Raw genomic sequence first — 13,246 nt, forward strand, 5'->3', positions numbered from 1 at the left:
GTTGCGGGCCTCTCCACATCTTTTACAACTTCAACTATTCCCCAGACTTGTCTTTTGTTTACTACACATATTTTTTATTTCTTGGCCTTGCATGGCCTATGTCGATCAATATCCCTTGACGGTACATTCCGATTAGAATGCCAGTATGTTTCATTTTAATCTTGATAATTATGTGAGTTAATATCTTTTTAGCACACGCCACTCTCTCCGGCACCTGACCCTCCGCGCCGATCGACTGCCCCTGTGGAGACCGATAACGCCCACGATGACAACGTGAACTTTCTACGATCGCGACCAGCTCTCTTCAATCCGCTATTACCCTCCTTAAGCCGACAACGTCGCCGTCGTTATCCGACTAATCCGCAAAACGAGGATCGTATGGAGGTGGATGATTCCACCAACCCGCGCACGTCCGTTGAACTCAACCGTCGCATCCCGATTGTCCGCCGCCAGGAGAGATCAACCGATATGCCAAATTATGAAGGACGAATGACAAACTCTCGATCGTTGTATGGGTGGGCACCTGGATCTGATGATGAGGATGGTGCGCGCGAAGAGTCAGATGATGATCAGATGCAGCCCTTCCTCCATGCAATCTCAAGTCGTGACACACCCCCTGCGCGACCTCCTCGAAATGAGGTCCCGGGCCCCGCGCAATTGATACCCCATGAGTATGAGACATTACCAGGCAGCAACCGGCCTCGGCCATCAGTCTCCGCAGTGGCGGCGTTGATACAATCCGCAAGACGTCAGCCCCGGCTTTCTCGAAGTCGCACACTGGAGAACTACATGATCGATCGCTCTACTGCAGAGGAGGCCGAAAATGCTCTAGCGGCCGCGTCCCGGGGATACCGTTATCGCCCTTCGTCGCGCGGGGACTCACATCATATCAACCTCACCCACAATGATCTGCGCGCTCGTGCCACCGCTCATCGCCAACTACACTCCGACACCTATCTGGGCAACGTGCTAGGGGAAACCATACACTATCTCGAGCGCATTCGGTATTCAAACTCCCTCGAAGAGAGTATGCTTGCCGTGGCGGACAGTCGGTTACCCATCTCGATGGATAACAAGGCCTGGAGAGATACAGACTTCATTCTATACACCCCCAACATTGAACCTCCTGCAGCGTGCTCATGGCTTCGATCTGGAATGGCCTTTTCTGGTTGTCAACGAGCTGCAAGCGCCGGATGTTCAGTATTGTCGCAACGCATTAACAGTCCGCGTGCCCCCAGCGAGCCTGTCATTGTAAACGGAAGTGACACCACCCGAGTCAGCGTTTCTACCACAAGTGGCCGCCGATACTTGGCCAATAACCGCGATGAAAATTGGCCCGTCAAAGTCACGATACACCAGATCAACCACGACGACATGACTTTATCTGGCACCATGGAGGCCTACAACATCCCCGATAAGACCTCGCCTACTCACGATGCACACATTGTGACTTTCTTGGAGGGTGAGATCATCGATTTCAACAATCACACACTTGAAACAAAGAACTTCAAAGCAGATGCAGACATCGATAGCACGTACTGGCGTGAGCTCCAACCGTTCAAGGATCTGACAGATGCTGAGATGGCCCGGAACATTGTGAGTCGGAAGTGGATTACCGAGGAATTATCCAAGGGATGGATCTTGATGAGATGGAAGGGTAAGTAGTGCAAGATCATGCATCTTTCCACCATATATTTCTTTTTGACTAACATACTCTAGAACGATGCTTCATCACCCCAACTGATGCTCGTCAGGGTCTTACAATCTCCGGATTCTATTACATCTCTCTTCGCCGCGAGGACGGGCACATCGAAGGTTTGTACTATGACCCAGGAAGTTCGCCTTACCAGCAACTCTCCCTGAATCCTGAAGTATCGAAAATGGTCCGCCCTTCTTATGCTTTCCGCTGAAAGGAACCCTTATGTTCATATCCTTTTCTTGTTTAGCTTTGCTTTGGTCCAGAATAATCTTCTGGTCCCCTCTATCTGAACCTTCGGTGTCTCCGATATGGCGTTCTGGAAAACGTCGATGGCATCTGACACGACCCTTTGCATAGCTCGGTGGTGTTTTTATTGCTGGTTTATTCTGCTTTACTTTGCATTTCATTTCTCGCGGGATAGACCTGTGGCGACTAAACTGCTGCAGTCGTTCTGCCTTTTTTCCCCTGAGATCATGACTATGTCACATTTTACCTTTTGGTCTCTTATGTTTTGTATGTATGGACAAAAATGTTTTCTTTTTTTTTGGCCGTCATGGATCCCCAGCAATGATTATCTCAACGGCCCCAAAATGTTCCCACTTTATTTTATGTATTAGTATCTTGATGTAACAGATCGAAACTAACCTCCGATCTCATTGAGACGGCAATCGAGGTATCCCAGGAGCTCGGAAGCGTTTGGCCATCATCTCTCAATGAATCTGCTGAAAAAGCAAATTGACACCGTGAGAAATTGATAAAGGGTTTCCTATTTAGCTCATGCCTTGACAAATTATTCTGTATGAAATACGAGTAAATCGCTTGACCCCACGGGGTTAACTTGTAGATCACCAGCGCCTAATACATGGATATAGGTTTATTGATACTAATATGGCTACCTGAGTGTTCCAATTTCGAAAGCCAAGCTTGCAAACTGCTGCAATAGTACTCCATTATTGGATGAAATTCTCTCTTCCACTGCATACAATTACATAGGATGGAGTCCAATTGAAAAGCCGATGTGATAAAAAGCAGTCTTCCAAGGTTGGTAAAACTCACGACTCAGTAATATGCAAATGATATGCATGTCGGCCTGGAGTGACGAGTCATATAGGCTACAACATGCATAATAATTCTGAACTCTCGTCAACACAGTGACAATTTTAATGCAAGGGCTCAGCTCAGCCGCATTGTGGTAGATACGCATAATACGATATCATGCGAACTCCCTTTCTTGCAGGAACCGGAGCGGGCCTATTTAATTAATTTGTAGCTCCGTAATACGTCGAGGACTGTGCACGCTAGAACTACTGCTTACCTGCCCAACAACTCTATTTAGTTTTCAAAGGTGAGAACTAGGCGGACTTTGGAAGGTTTACCCTTTGCCTACTTCAGATCGCTTCGCAGTTACCTACCCAAAACAATACTATGACTGCGGAGCTAATAAACTAATTAGATTTAGTCTGTCTGCGCACGAATTTAGCGCATCCGACGATATTTGATTCTGAGCACATTAGAAGGGTTACGGATACCCTAGACGTTTTGTATAGATTAATCCCACAATATTCCGGTTTAAACAGTATATCTGATATATCTTAGAATTCCAAACGTAATAGGAATGAGATTAGAAGGGAGAATTGAATGCCCGCATATAAGTAAAGTGATTTAGATTGTATGCTTCACTTAGCTCCGCATGTACTTACCCGATTGCGGAAGGACTGGCGAGTCGGGGAGTTTCTGGATTACACCGTTACATGTAGATCTTCTTTTGTCTTATCTGTATGCAGTGTCGTTTGATTATTTATTGTACTCGATTCCCTCCAGGGCTTTCAATCTCCAGGGATTCACTATGCAGTTGTACCTTACACTTTTGGCGATAGCAGGTGCTATCCAGCCCGTTATTGGTGCGCCTCACCCTCGAACTGAGGGAACATGCAAGAAGACTAAAGTTGCAATCTTGTAAGTACTGGACTTCTCATTAATTGATTTCAAAACTCACAAAGTATAGGGGAGGTGGCGTGGCTGGTATTACTGCTGCTGTGAGTTCAATGTTGCTTCCTTCGTTGACCTGAAGGTCATTAACAATTTATAGCAAGCCCTAACAAATGCTTCCGTTCACGATTTTGTCATTCTTGAGTACCGCGATACTCTCGGCGGTCGGGCTTGGCATAAGCCGTTTGGAAAAAATAAAGATGGGAAGCCCTATAATATTGAAATGGGTGCCAACTGGGTATGCATGTCTCAGTTGTAAGAAAGGATTGGGCTGACCGGTGAACAGGTGCAAGGTATTGGAAGTGAAGGAGGCCCGCAGAACCCCATCTGGCTCTTGGCTCAAAAATATGGACTAAACACCGAATTCTCAAATTACGAGAATATATCTACCTACAATAAGGATGGCTATTCCGACTACAGCCATCTGATCAGCGCATATGACGAGGCCTATGATATTGCCAACCAGAGGGCAGGTGAGATTCTTACCCAGAATCTCCAGGATCAAAATGCCAAGTCAGGCCTCGCCATAGCTGGTTGGAAGCCTAAACCACTTGACATGGAAGCACAGGCTGTTGACTGGTGGTCGTGGGGTAAGTTATCTTGTAAATTGTACATAACCCAATCAACTAACATATGGATTAGACTTCGAAGCTGCTTATTCCCCAATAGAGAGCTCATTTGTCTTTGGCTGTGCGGGTGACAATTTGACCTTCAATTATTTCAGCGACCACGATAACTTGGTTATTGACCAGCGTGGATTCAACTTTATATTCAAAAAACTGGCATCAACTTTCCTCAGTGACAATGACCCCCGCCTTCACCTGAACACCGAGGTCACGAACATCACATATTCAGACCATGGTGTCACGGTTTACAACAAAGATGGCAGCTGCGTAGAAGCAGATTATGCTATTACCACATTCTCATTAGGAGTTCTGCAAAATGGCGCTATCAACTTCTCCCCAGAACTCCCAGACTGGAAGCAGGAAGCTATTGAGAAGTTCACTATGGGAACATACACCAAGATCTTCTTCCAATTTAACGAGACCTTCTGGCCCTCAGAAACACAATATCATCTCTACGCCGATCCCGTAACCCGTGGCTGGTACCCAGTCTGGCAGTCACTATCAACTCCCGGATTCTACCCCGAATCCAACATCATTTTCGCCACCGTGACAAACGAGCAAGCATATCGAGTTGAGCGCCAAACAGACGAGCAAACCAAGAAAGAAGGATTGGAAGTCTTGCGTAAGATGTTCCCGGATAAGGATATCCCCGAGCCAACTGCATTCACGTACCCACGCTGGACCTCAGAGCCCTGGTCCTACGGCAGCTACTCCAACTGGCCTCCCTCCACATCTCTGGAGATGCATCAGAACCTCCGCGCCAATACTGGCCGACTCTGGTTCGCCGGTGAGGCTACTAGCCCGACCTTCTTTGGCTTCCTTCACGGTGCATACTATGAAGGACTGGACGCGGGCCGCCAAATTGCGGCTATCATGCAGCACCGGTGTGTCCACCCAGAGTCTGTCAAGTTGAGAGAGTGTGGGCCCCGAAAGCACTATGAGACCCTGCATGGCACCTCGCCGTATTCCGATTACACTATGCTCAATGGGTGGGCTGTGGACAGTTCCATTGATAATAATCCCCCCGAAGAGTGAAGATAGAGCGGGATTCTATGTACAGGCTTGCAACTCTTGAAGTCAAGTGATTTAGTTTATTTTATTCAGTATCGTTATAGTCTATATTCCCCTTGGGCAAGCAGCAGCTGTGGCTCGTTCTTTAACATGGACAAAGTCCCACTCAATCCATTAAATGGCATTATGTGAATACCTTGCTTTTCCCTCGTAGCAAAGGCCCATAAGCTCTGAATATAATCGGGATAGGGATCATTATTGCGGCTAAACAGCCAAGCAACGTGCCAGCCCATTGGATTCCCATATTTTGAAACATTTGCCTTGAGAATAATGGAAAGCCCGAAGCTACTGCTGATCGAAGGATGACATTAGCAGCAACAGCGGAAGCGGCACTAAGATCCAGGTACGTCAGTAGGGGCTTCGAGTATCGATTTCTCCAAGTAGATAGACCGAGGACTCACATTGGCAAGTATGCATCGACTATATAGTTGAAGCACGGAAGGAAGATGCATAACACTCCAAAACCAATGAATATCCCAGCTGCGGCAGGTACAGCCCAATGAATTTGAGACGTGAACCCAGTCCAGCCAAACCTGATGAAATGTCGGTTAGCAAGTGTCATGCATCATTCCGATCCCAAATCATTGTACCCACCAAAAGAGACCTATCGTAAAAACAGGCGCTCCTAGTAATGTTGGAGCGAGGCGCCACTCAGGCACTGTGACACCCTTATTCTCTGCCAGTTTCCTTGCATAGTCCAATTGCCCGAAAAGAATAAAAGCACACGCAAGCACCACGCCGACAATGAGACCAATGAACATTAACCCAGCAATAGCAGGAGTCATCCCATACACATGTTCAAAGACGAAAGGATATGCCTCAAGAAGCGCATAAACAAGGCCATAAATGAAAGACATGTAAACCGAGACCACGAGGATAATAGGTTCCGTAAAGAGCAACTTCAACGGACGTGTGAAGTATTTCTCCACAAGACCTGAAATGCTAACCTCGATCTCCTCGTGTCTGGCAAGAATATTCTTTTGAGACTCCTTGCGGATAGCAACAGCCTTTGCCACGAGAATACAAGGCGGATACGTCTCATCCAAGAAAAGAACACTCACTAACCCATTCCCCAGACTAAAAATCGCCGGGATGTAAAGAGTCCACCGCCAGCCAAGATAACTCGATGCAATGAAGCCACCCACAAAAGGAGCCATAAACGGGCCCACGAAGACAGTCAGTGCATATAGTGAAATTGCAGCGCCGCGGGTGGTATTATTGTATAGATCAGCCAGTACACCGGGGACGACGGTTAGTTGGCTTGCGCCAAACATGCCAGCGAAGAAACGGCATATGATCAAAGTCTGGATATTTTTGGACACTGCGCATGCAATTGTGAAGATTCCTCCGCCTAACATTCCGACTGTCAATGGCCATTTTCTGCCCCGTAGCTCGGATGAAGGGGCCCAGATCAGAGGTCCTGATGCGAAGCCGAGGACGTAGAGGGTTGTTCCAAGTGTTCCGACTTCTGTTCCAACTCCGAAGGCTTTGCTTACTTTGTCGATTCCTGGTGCGAAGATGGCGCTTGTTAAAGAGACGATGAAGGTTCCTGAGCAAACTAGGATAGAGTTGAAAAGTCTGTGTTAAATGTATAATTAGTTCGGATTCAGCATATGCAGATCCTTGGCTGTTTTAGGCTTTTGGCTTACTTCTTAGACAGTTTCCAACTCTGAGGATGTGAGGGGTCATCGGTTCCTTCGAAATCAACGTAGCTTGGTGATTTAGAAGGGGAAGTCGGAAGTGCCTTGTTCGCTCCAATCGATAGCTTCTCGTGCATTTTGAACTTGACGGAAACGACGCGCAAACACGTTTTGTCAATGAGGGTTAAGGTTTGATATCCAGGTGCGCTGGACTTAGGCTGAGTCGACCTAGTTAGTACAAGATTGCAATGTGTCGGTGTGCATTTCCTTTTTCAATACAGTTTTGCGGAACTAGTGTGAACTTCCGATCTATGGAAGCGGGTATTGCGGAACGGAGGATTTTACCAGGCACCGCACGGCACCCGCTATTCCCAAAAGGCTTGTGACATCGTACTCGTTTTCGGAGTTGAAATTTAAAAAAAAAAAGGTAATTCGCAAAATTAAACAAATATGGATATCTCAAAAACATAGGCGCCTCATCCGGATCCACCCAAGAAACTTGTACTATCAATCATATCCGAATTCAGAAATTGATCAAGGTCATCCCTTTGCAAACTAGGTAGATCAGCGACTAAAGCACCTAGCCATGAATACTCTTCGGCGCTTGGAAATTCTTGCAAGGGTGGTCCAGCTGGATTTTCCTGCTCCTCCATATTCATGACGTGATTGAAGATTGCAATGTCATCTTTCCTCCGCTGTTGATGCAGCATGACTAGCAAGAGAGCCGCGCTCCAAGCTTCTCTCATGGTATTTGTATCGTAAGTGGATGTAACGAGCTTCAATGTATGCATTGCTTCGGGGAGCATCGCTAGTGAATGCCGTGTGTCCATCACGAGCAAGACACATATGATGTGGAAAGGTACATTTGCCATATGTTGCCAGGGACTGCAGTCACTTACCATAGTGCGTGAGCAAGTAAGTCCCTTCTTCAGTAACGACAAGGCTTTCTCTGCGAGACGAGGAGATATTTCAAGATTCTGTGTATGGATTCTGCGCAGAATGCAAAGCACAAGATTGCATTGCGCCATGGTTGAGGGAGGCTCTTTATGAACTCTTTCTAGGATCTGAGAAAGCGTGTCTTCAAGCTTCATCTCATCTTCTTTCGGCTTTCCTGGGTCTAGGCTCGCCGATAATGGAAGAAGTCCCAGCACCTCATGCGTGTAATCGCCCTCAATGGTCGATGGAAGCAATGGCAAATCATTCTTTTGAAAGGTCACTCTTGATAAACCGAGATCATAGGATGTCCACAAATTAAGATGTAGTGCCACGCCGAAGAGTCGTCTTTGGATGTTTCGATCAAACCCCGCGTCAATACTGCGCGGAAAGACCGAATCAGTGGACTCTAAATGGAATCCCGCAGCTTCCACCAGATGCATCAACCTCGAACTCGCCATCCATGTTGAGTGGGGTAGATCTGTCATTCGCATGTAGATGACTCGCAACGTCCATCCAAGAAGCAGGTCGACGGGAGGAGTACCAGTCAAAACGTGCGTGTCGAGAATAGAAAGTGCCGATCCGACAAGATGTAATTCAGTGATAGTCATGTTTCGCTGGGAAAACAAACAACCTAGTGCAGCGACACCACCGAGAACACTGTCATATAGATCACTCCCTGTAGGAGACTGCCATCTAGCATCCAGCCGCTCATAAAATCGAAATGAATCAATAAACCCATAGCATGGACCGATCTTGGCAAAGTAGACCTGAGCAAGGGTCCTCATGTGTTGCAAGGATGTGATATCTGTAATTGACAGCACGGGGTGGACGACCTGAGATTCAGATGATAGTTGTCGCTTTCCAATATTCCAACCAAAGAGGCTTAGTTTTGGTGCTTTCGCAGGATCAATATTTAGGCCCATTCTCCGAACAAATGCTGCACCGGAGTTTGCCCACAATCGACGATCCAGCCCGTGCGTATCCACTGACTCAATCTGCTGTGGGGGCCTTAGCGTTGGCGAGTCTTCACTCGGAGGCTGTTGGTGAGCATGGCGCTTCTGTGGTGTTTGACGTTTGTAGTGACAATCGTAGCCCCATTGACGGCAAGTAGTGCAAGGCTCGGCGCCGTCGCATTTTCTTTTGCGCTCCCGGCATGGTTCACATGCGACTCGGGCGCGCTTTCGCTTAAGGTCGGATTCCGGCATAGCAATAAGTCAGTGATCCCGCAATTTCCGTGTAGAATGAAGGATGAAGGATAGGTCGGGTATTGTGGAGAAGTTGGGGCCGGAAGTGGGTATTGCGGATGCATCTGATGCCTGAGGCCTGCAAGCATTCCAACATTTCAGAGATATTATTTTATCTACTTCTCTCGTTTCTCTTGGGTATTCGGTATTCTTTTTCTTTTCATTTGAACTTGAGGCAGAGACTTGTAAATGTCAAAATTTGGGCTTATAGATAAAGCAGTTGACCACCCACTGTGAGCAGTGTCACGATCGCCGGTCCGCATACATATGAGATGAGCACAATGAATTTACTAGAAAACCTGCAATCTAGCCTTTGAAAAACCTAATGGCAGACACAAAAGACAGAATGACTATATAGAAGGGTAAAAACCTGGTCTAAAAATCTTACTTATTATTTGCACATGTATGGGGTACTATAGTAGCAGACAATGCGGATATTGCGGAAGTGCGGATTGTGACGTCGATGCCTCGGCAACTCTAAGCATTCAAAAACAAACTTATTACAACTAACTTATTGTGACATTTTACAAATACTTGCCATCTACAACACCAAACTCATGGCAGTAAGCTTGCTATCTCGATACCCATGGGTATCTAGTCCATTTGTGGTCAGCGCCCCCATGAAAGTAATGTCCGGCCCAGCCCTGGCAGTAGCCGTCTCCCGCGCCGGCGGACTGGGGTTTATTGGCCCCGGTGCCAAAACACAGGACACATATGATGATCTCGAGAAAGCATCATCGCTCATACGCCAAGAGGCCGGCACACTACCTGTCGGCATAGGATATCAGCTCTGGGCTGATGACATCAATGTTGCCGTCGCTGCTATCAAGAAACATAAACCATGTGCAGCCTGGCTATACGCCCCAAGACAGGGACCCAAGGAATACGACGACTGGTCAAGCAAGATCCGCCAAGCATCTCCCAACACCCAAATCTGGATCCAAATTGGAACTGTGAAGGAGGCAAAGGAGCTTCTTCAGAACCTTGAGCGACCAGATGTTGTTGTTGTGCAAGGAGCTGAATCTGGTGGCCACGGTCGGGCCAAAGATGGAATGGGGCTTATGGCGCTGTTTCCAGAAGTAGCAGATGCCATGGCAGGCAGCCAGATTCCTTTGTTTGCAGCTGGTGGGATTGCGGATGCGCGTGGTGTTGCAGCGGCGATGTGTCTTGGAGCTTCGGGCGTCGCGATGGGGACTCGATTCCTGGCTGCTAGTGAAGCACGCATAAGTCGGGGTTACCAAGACGAGGTTGTACGTGCGGCGGATGGTGCAGTCTCGACCACGCGTACGCTACTGTATAATCACCTCAGAGGCACTTTTGGGTGGCCGGAGGAATATTGTCCCCGGACTATTGTGAACAAATCATTTGTTGAGCAGCAGGAAGGAAAGTCATTTGAAGAACTAAAGAAACTTCATGATGAAGCTGCTAAGACGGGCGATAAAGGATGGGGACCTGAGGGAAGACTCGCGACATATGCAGGGGCCTCTGTTGGACTGATACATGATGTGAAAGATGCACAAGATATTGTCCTTGGGGTTAAAGCGGATGCATTCGAGATAATTCAGCGGCTGTCTCCCTAAAAGGACTACGAAGCAATTCCAAAAGAGTTTATTGCACAAAGCTAAGCTGAGATTTGATACAATATTTACGCTGTATATCTGATAAGTTAGATAAGTTTGTGTCTCTATAAACTTGAACTGTATAGTAATGTCTTCCAACGTATGTAGATAAAAGTTTTTTAAAGAGGTCCAACTTCAGAGCACAGAAACATTCCTATTACCATTAAATTCGATTATCCTCAGCTAATACGCGTAATAACAGCCATAATGCAGATCCTCCAGGGCTATCTCAATTTAGATACCATTTCCTCCAAGCTCGATATCCCCAAAGACTATCACTGGCATACATTGGCCTTGCAAACTCCGGAGCAACACTGACTACCCGACAAACATCTCATATTATTCAGTGCACAAGTACCGTTCCACTCGCAATATGCCTTAGTCTCATGTTGAAGACTGCACGACATATGCTCTGGGCATGGCTTCTCAGAAGAACACTGTGTGCCGCGAACATCCTCATTTTTCATGCAGATCATCTCAACACCGGAAGTTCCAACTGAATTGAGAACACGGGTAGGACGACAATGCAGGCCAGAGGGACATTCAGAACCCGGCGCACAGCGCAGGTTCTCCGCGGCAGCCATGCACATTCCACTCTGGCAATGACTGTTGACACACTGGGCATCTTCCTTGCAAAGGGCGCCAACTACTGAAGTTCTCTGGCAGGTCTTCGAACTCGAAGAGCAGTACATGCCATAATCCGGGTGGGTTGATTGACAGCTCTGCTCACTGGAACAGCTGTCATTGGGGCAGTTGCTTGGACTCTTGGTAGACGCATGATCGCTTGAGAAGACATGGCCCTGTCTGTCGGCGGGAGAATTGACCGTCACGCATCTCATGCTTCTGACATGTCTGCCAACACCATCGCCAACGGCTCGTCTGAGCAAATTCGCATGGGGTCGGGTAAATGTGAACAGCTCATTGTTGCAAGAGTTATCGCTGATGATTTAGTACTAAGCGTTTGTAGTTAGAGGCTATGTACTTACGAGTAAATCGAGCACATCATGTCCTGCTTGACCTCGGACGGGCATGGGACATAGATTGACCCAACATTGGTGCGGCTGGTACTTTGGTCAACGAAACTTCGTACGCGAAGAATATTCAACTTACTACTCGGGCATGTTGTCGAAGTTCATGCAATTTCCATCAGATGCAAGAAGAATTCCCTTTCGGCCGGCATTCATTGCGAAGTCGTTTTCTTTAAAAACCATGACCTATAGATAAGGAGTAAACAGATTGCTCGGCTGTAAACACGCGTGATAGCCGTACCTGATTAGGGACCATCATGGTCGGGGTGGCAGCCAGTGCCAAAGGCACAAGTGCAAGAATATAGACAAAGCTAGACATTATTTGCTGATTGTGGTGATTGGGAATAGTCACTGGTGAGTAGTAGATTAACTGCTGGATGAGAAGCAACCTTTATACTCGAACTTGCTATCCGAGCGTACTACTTTGTCTTTTAAGTTGTACCTTATTCCTGTGCGTTATTTTTGTTTTTGAATTGCAATACATGAAATAGGCCCTTGTCAAGTCTGCATGTCGTCTGATCTAGATATTTCGATTCGCTACAGAGCCGGCATCACCGGGAAAGATTGATAAACCCAACGGTCAACTCACATAAACTCCACGCTGTGTATTTTCAGACCTGGGGTTTGTAGTCTAGATCGTCCAAAAAGATCAGATCCGAGTCTTGTCTTCAAATGTGCAACCATGGCCTACGCCCGGATGTCTCAACCTAAGTTCCGCAATTCCAACCGTTAATTGATGTCTCAGTTCTAGAGTTGTACACATATGCGTATAATAAGGAGTAGTAGTTGTAAGATAAACTTAGGCATTTATGTACAAAAAGGTTCTCAGCAAGATATACCTTCTCAAATCATGACAAGTGTGCTCAAATGACTGTTCCAGTCAACGATCCAAAGTATTCATAGAAACCACACATACATACAAAACGTTGTTCATCGGCAGATAGTGGAATGATAGTCAATTTTCCTCGCGTCACGAATGTGGCGAGCGATTCCATGTATGTACCTTGTATAGCAATCCACAGGTCTTCGGTTGCACCGAACGAAACGCAAAAAATGGCTAATCTTGCAACACTTTCAATGTTGTGCTAGCGACAAGTTTACCATCAATGGCTTGCGTTCCCAAATATTGAAGGATTTCTGGATATTCCAACCAGCTGAGCTCTCATCCATAGTCATGTCAAAGCTCCAGAAGAGCTTGGCTACAATTAGACGCATTTCTGCATAAGCAAGGCTGTGGATGAATACAATTAGCCTGATTCCTGAGGATATCGAAGATCAAAACTCACTTTCTTCCAATACAATTACGGGGCCCAAGTGAAAATGGTTGAAATGCTGCCCGATTGTCCGACTTAAAGCATTTGTCTCTGCTCTCCAGCCACCTCTCAGGGATAAAA

General features: G+C 46.8%; 6 protein-coding genes across 6 annotated transcripts; 3 read left to right on the forward strand and 3 right to left on the reverse strand.

Moving 5' to 3' along the window:
* Positions 1-137: 137 nt before the first annotated feature.
* On the forward strand, positions 138-1,910 carry PGRI_037610 (GID4/VID24 family protein; the record flags this gene model as incomplete). The annotated part of the gene is made up of 3 exons (XM_040791474.1): positions 138-143; positions 193-1,657; positions 1,720-1,910. 3 exons carry the CDS (start codon positions 138-140, stop codon positions 1,908-1,910), a joined length of 1,662 nt encoding a protein of 553 aa, XP_040645551.1.
* A 1,635-nt stretch (positions 1,911-3,545) lies between these two features.
* On the forward strand, positions 3,546-5,349 carry PGRI_037620 (uncharacterized protein; the record flags this gene model as incomplete). Its single annotated transcript, XM_040791475.1, has 5 exons — positions 3,546-3,655; positions 3,705-3,735; positions 3,789-3,926; positions 3,975-4,278; positions 4,331-5,349. 5 exons carry the CDS (start codon positions 3,546-3,548, stop codon positions 5,347-5,349), a joined length of 1,602 nt encoding a protein of 533 aa, XP_040645552.1.
* A 617-nt stretch (positions 5,350-5,966) lies between these two features.
* PGRI_037630 (Major facilitator superfamily domain, general substrate transporter) lies at positions 5,967-7,162 on the reverse strand (the record flags this gene model as incomplete). Its single annotated transcript, XM_040791476.1, has 2 exons — positions 5,967-6,963; positions 7,035-7,162. 2 exons carry the CDS (start codon positions 7,160-7,162, stop codon positions 5,967-5,969), a joined length of 1,125 nt encoding a protein of 374 aa, XP_040645553.1.
* Positions 7,163-7,501: 339 nt separating this feature from the next.
* On the reverse strand, positions 7,502-9,166 carry PGRI_037640 (uncharacterized protein; the record flags this gene model as incomplete). Its single annotated transcript, XM_040791477.1, has 1 exon — positions 7,502-9,166. The coding sequence occupies one exon, from the start codon at positions 9,164-9,166 to the stop codon at positions 7,502-7,504; it is 1,665 nt and encodes a 554-aa protein (XP_040645554.1).
* A 659-nt stretch (positions 9,167-9,825) lies between these two features.
* Positions 9,826-10,785, forward strand: PGRI_037650 (nitronate monooxygenase; the record flags this gene model as incomplete). The annotated part of the gene is made up of 1 exon (XM_040791478.1): positions 9,826-10,785. One exon carries the CDS (start codon positions 9,826-9,828, stop codon positions 10,783-10,785), a length of 960 nt encoding a protein of 319 aa, XP_040645555.1.
* Positions 10,786-11,806: 1,021 nt separating this feature from the next.
* PGRI_037660 (uncharacterized protein) lies at positions 11,807-12,171 on the reverse strand (the record flags this gene model as incomplete). The annotated part of the gene is made up of 3 exons (XM_040791479.1): positions 11,807-11,885; positions 11,935-12,038; positions 12,094-12,171. The coding sequence occupies 3 exons, from the start codon at positions 12,169-12,171 to the stop codon at positions 11,807-11,809; spliced, it is 261 nt and encodes an 86-aa protein (XP_040645556.1).
* Positions 12,172-13,246: the final 1,075 nt, after the last annotated feature.

The sequence above is a fragment of the Penicillium griseofulvum genome, assembly GCF_001561935.1.
Source record: "Penicillium griseofulvum strain PG3 chromosome Unknown contig_86, whole genome shotgun sequence".
Lineage (NCBI taxonomy): Eukaryota > Fungi > Ascomycota > Eurotiomycetes > Eurotiales > Aspergillaceae > Penicillium > Penicillium griseofulvum.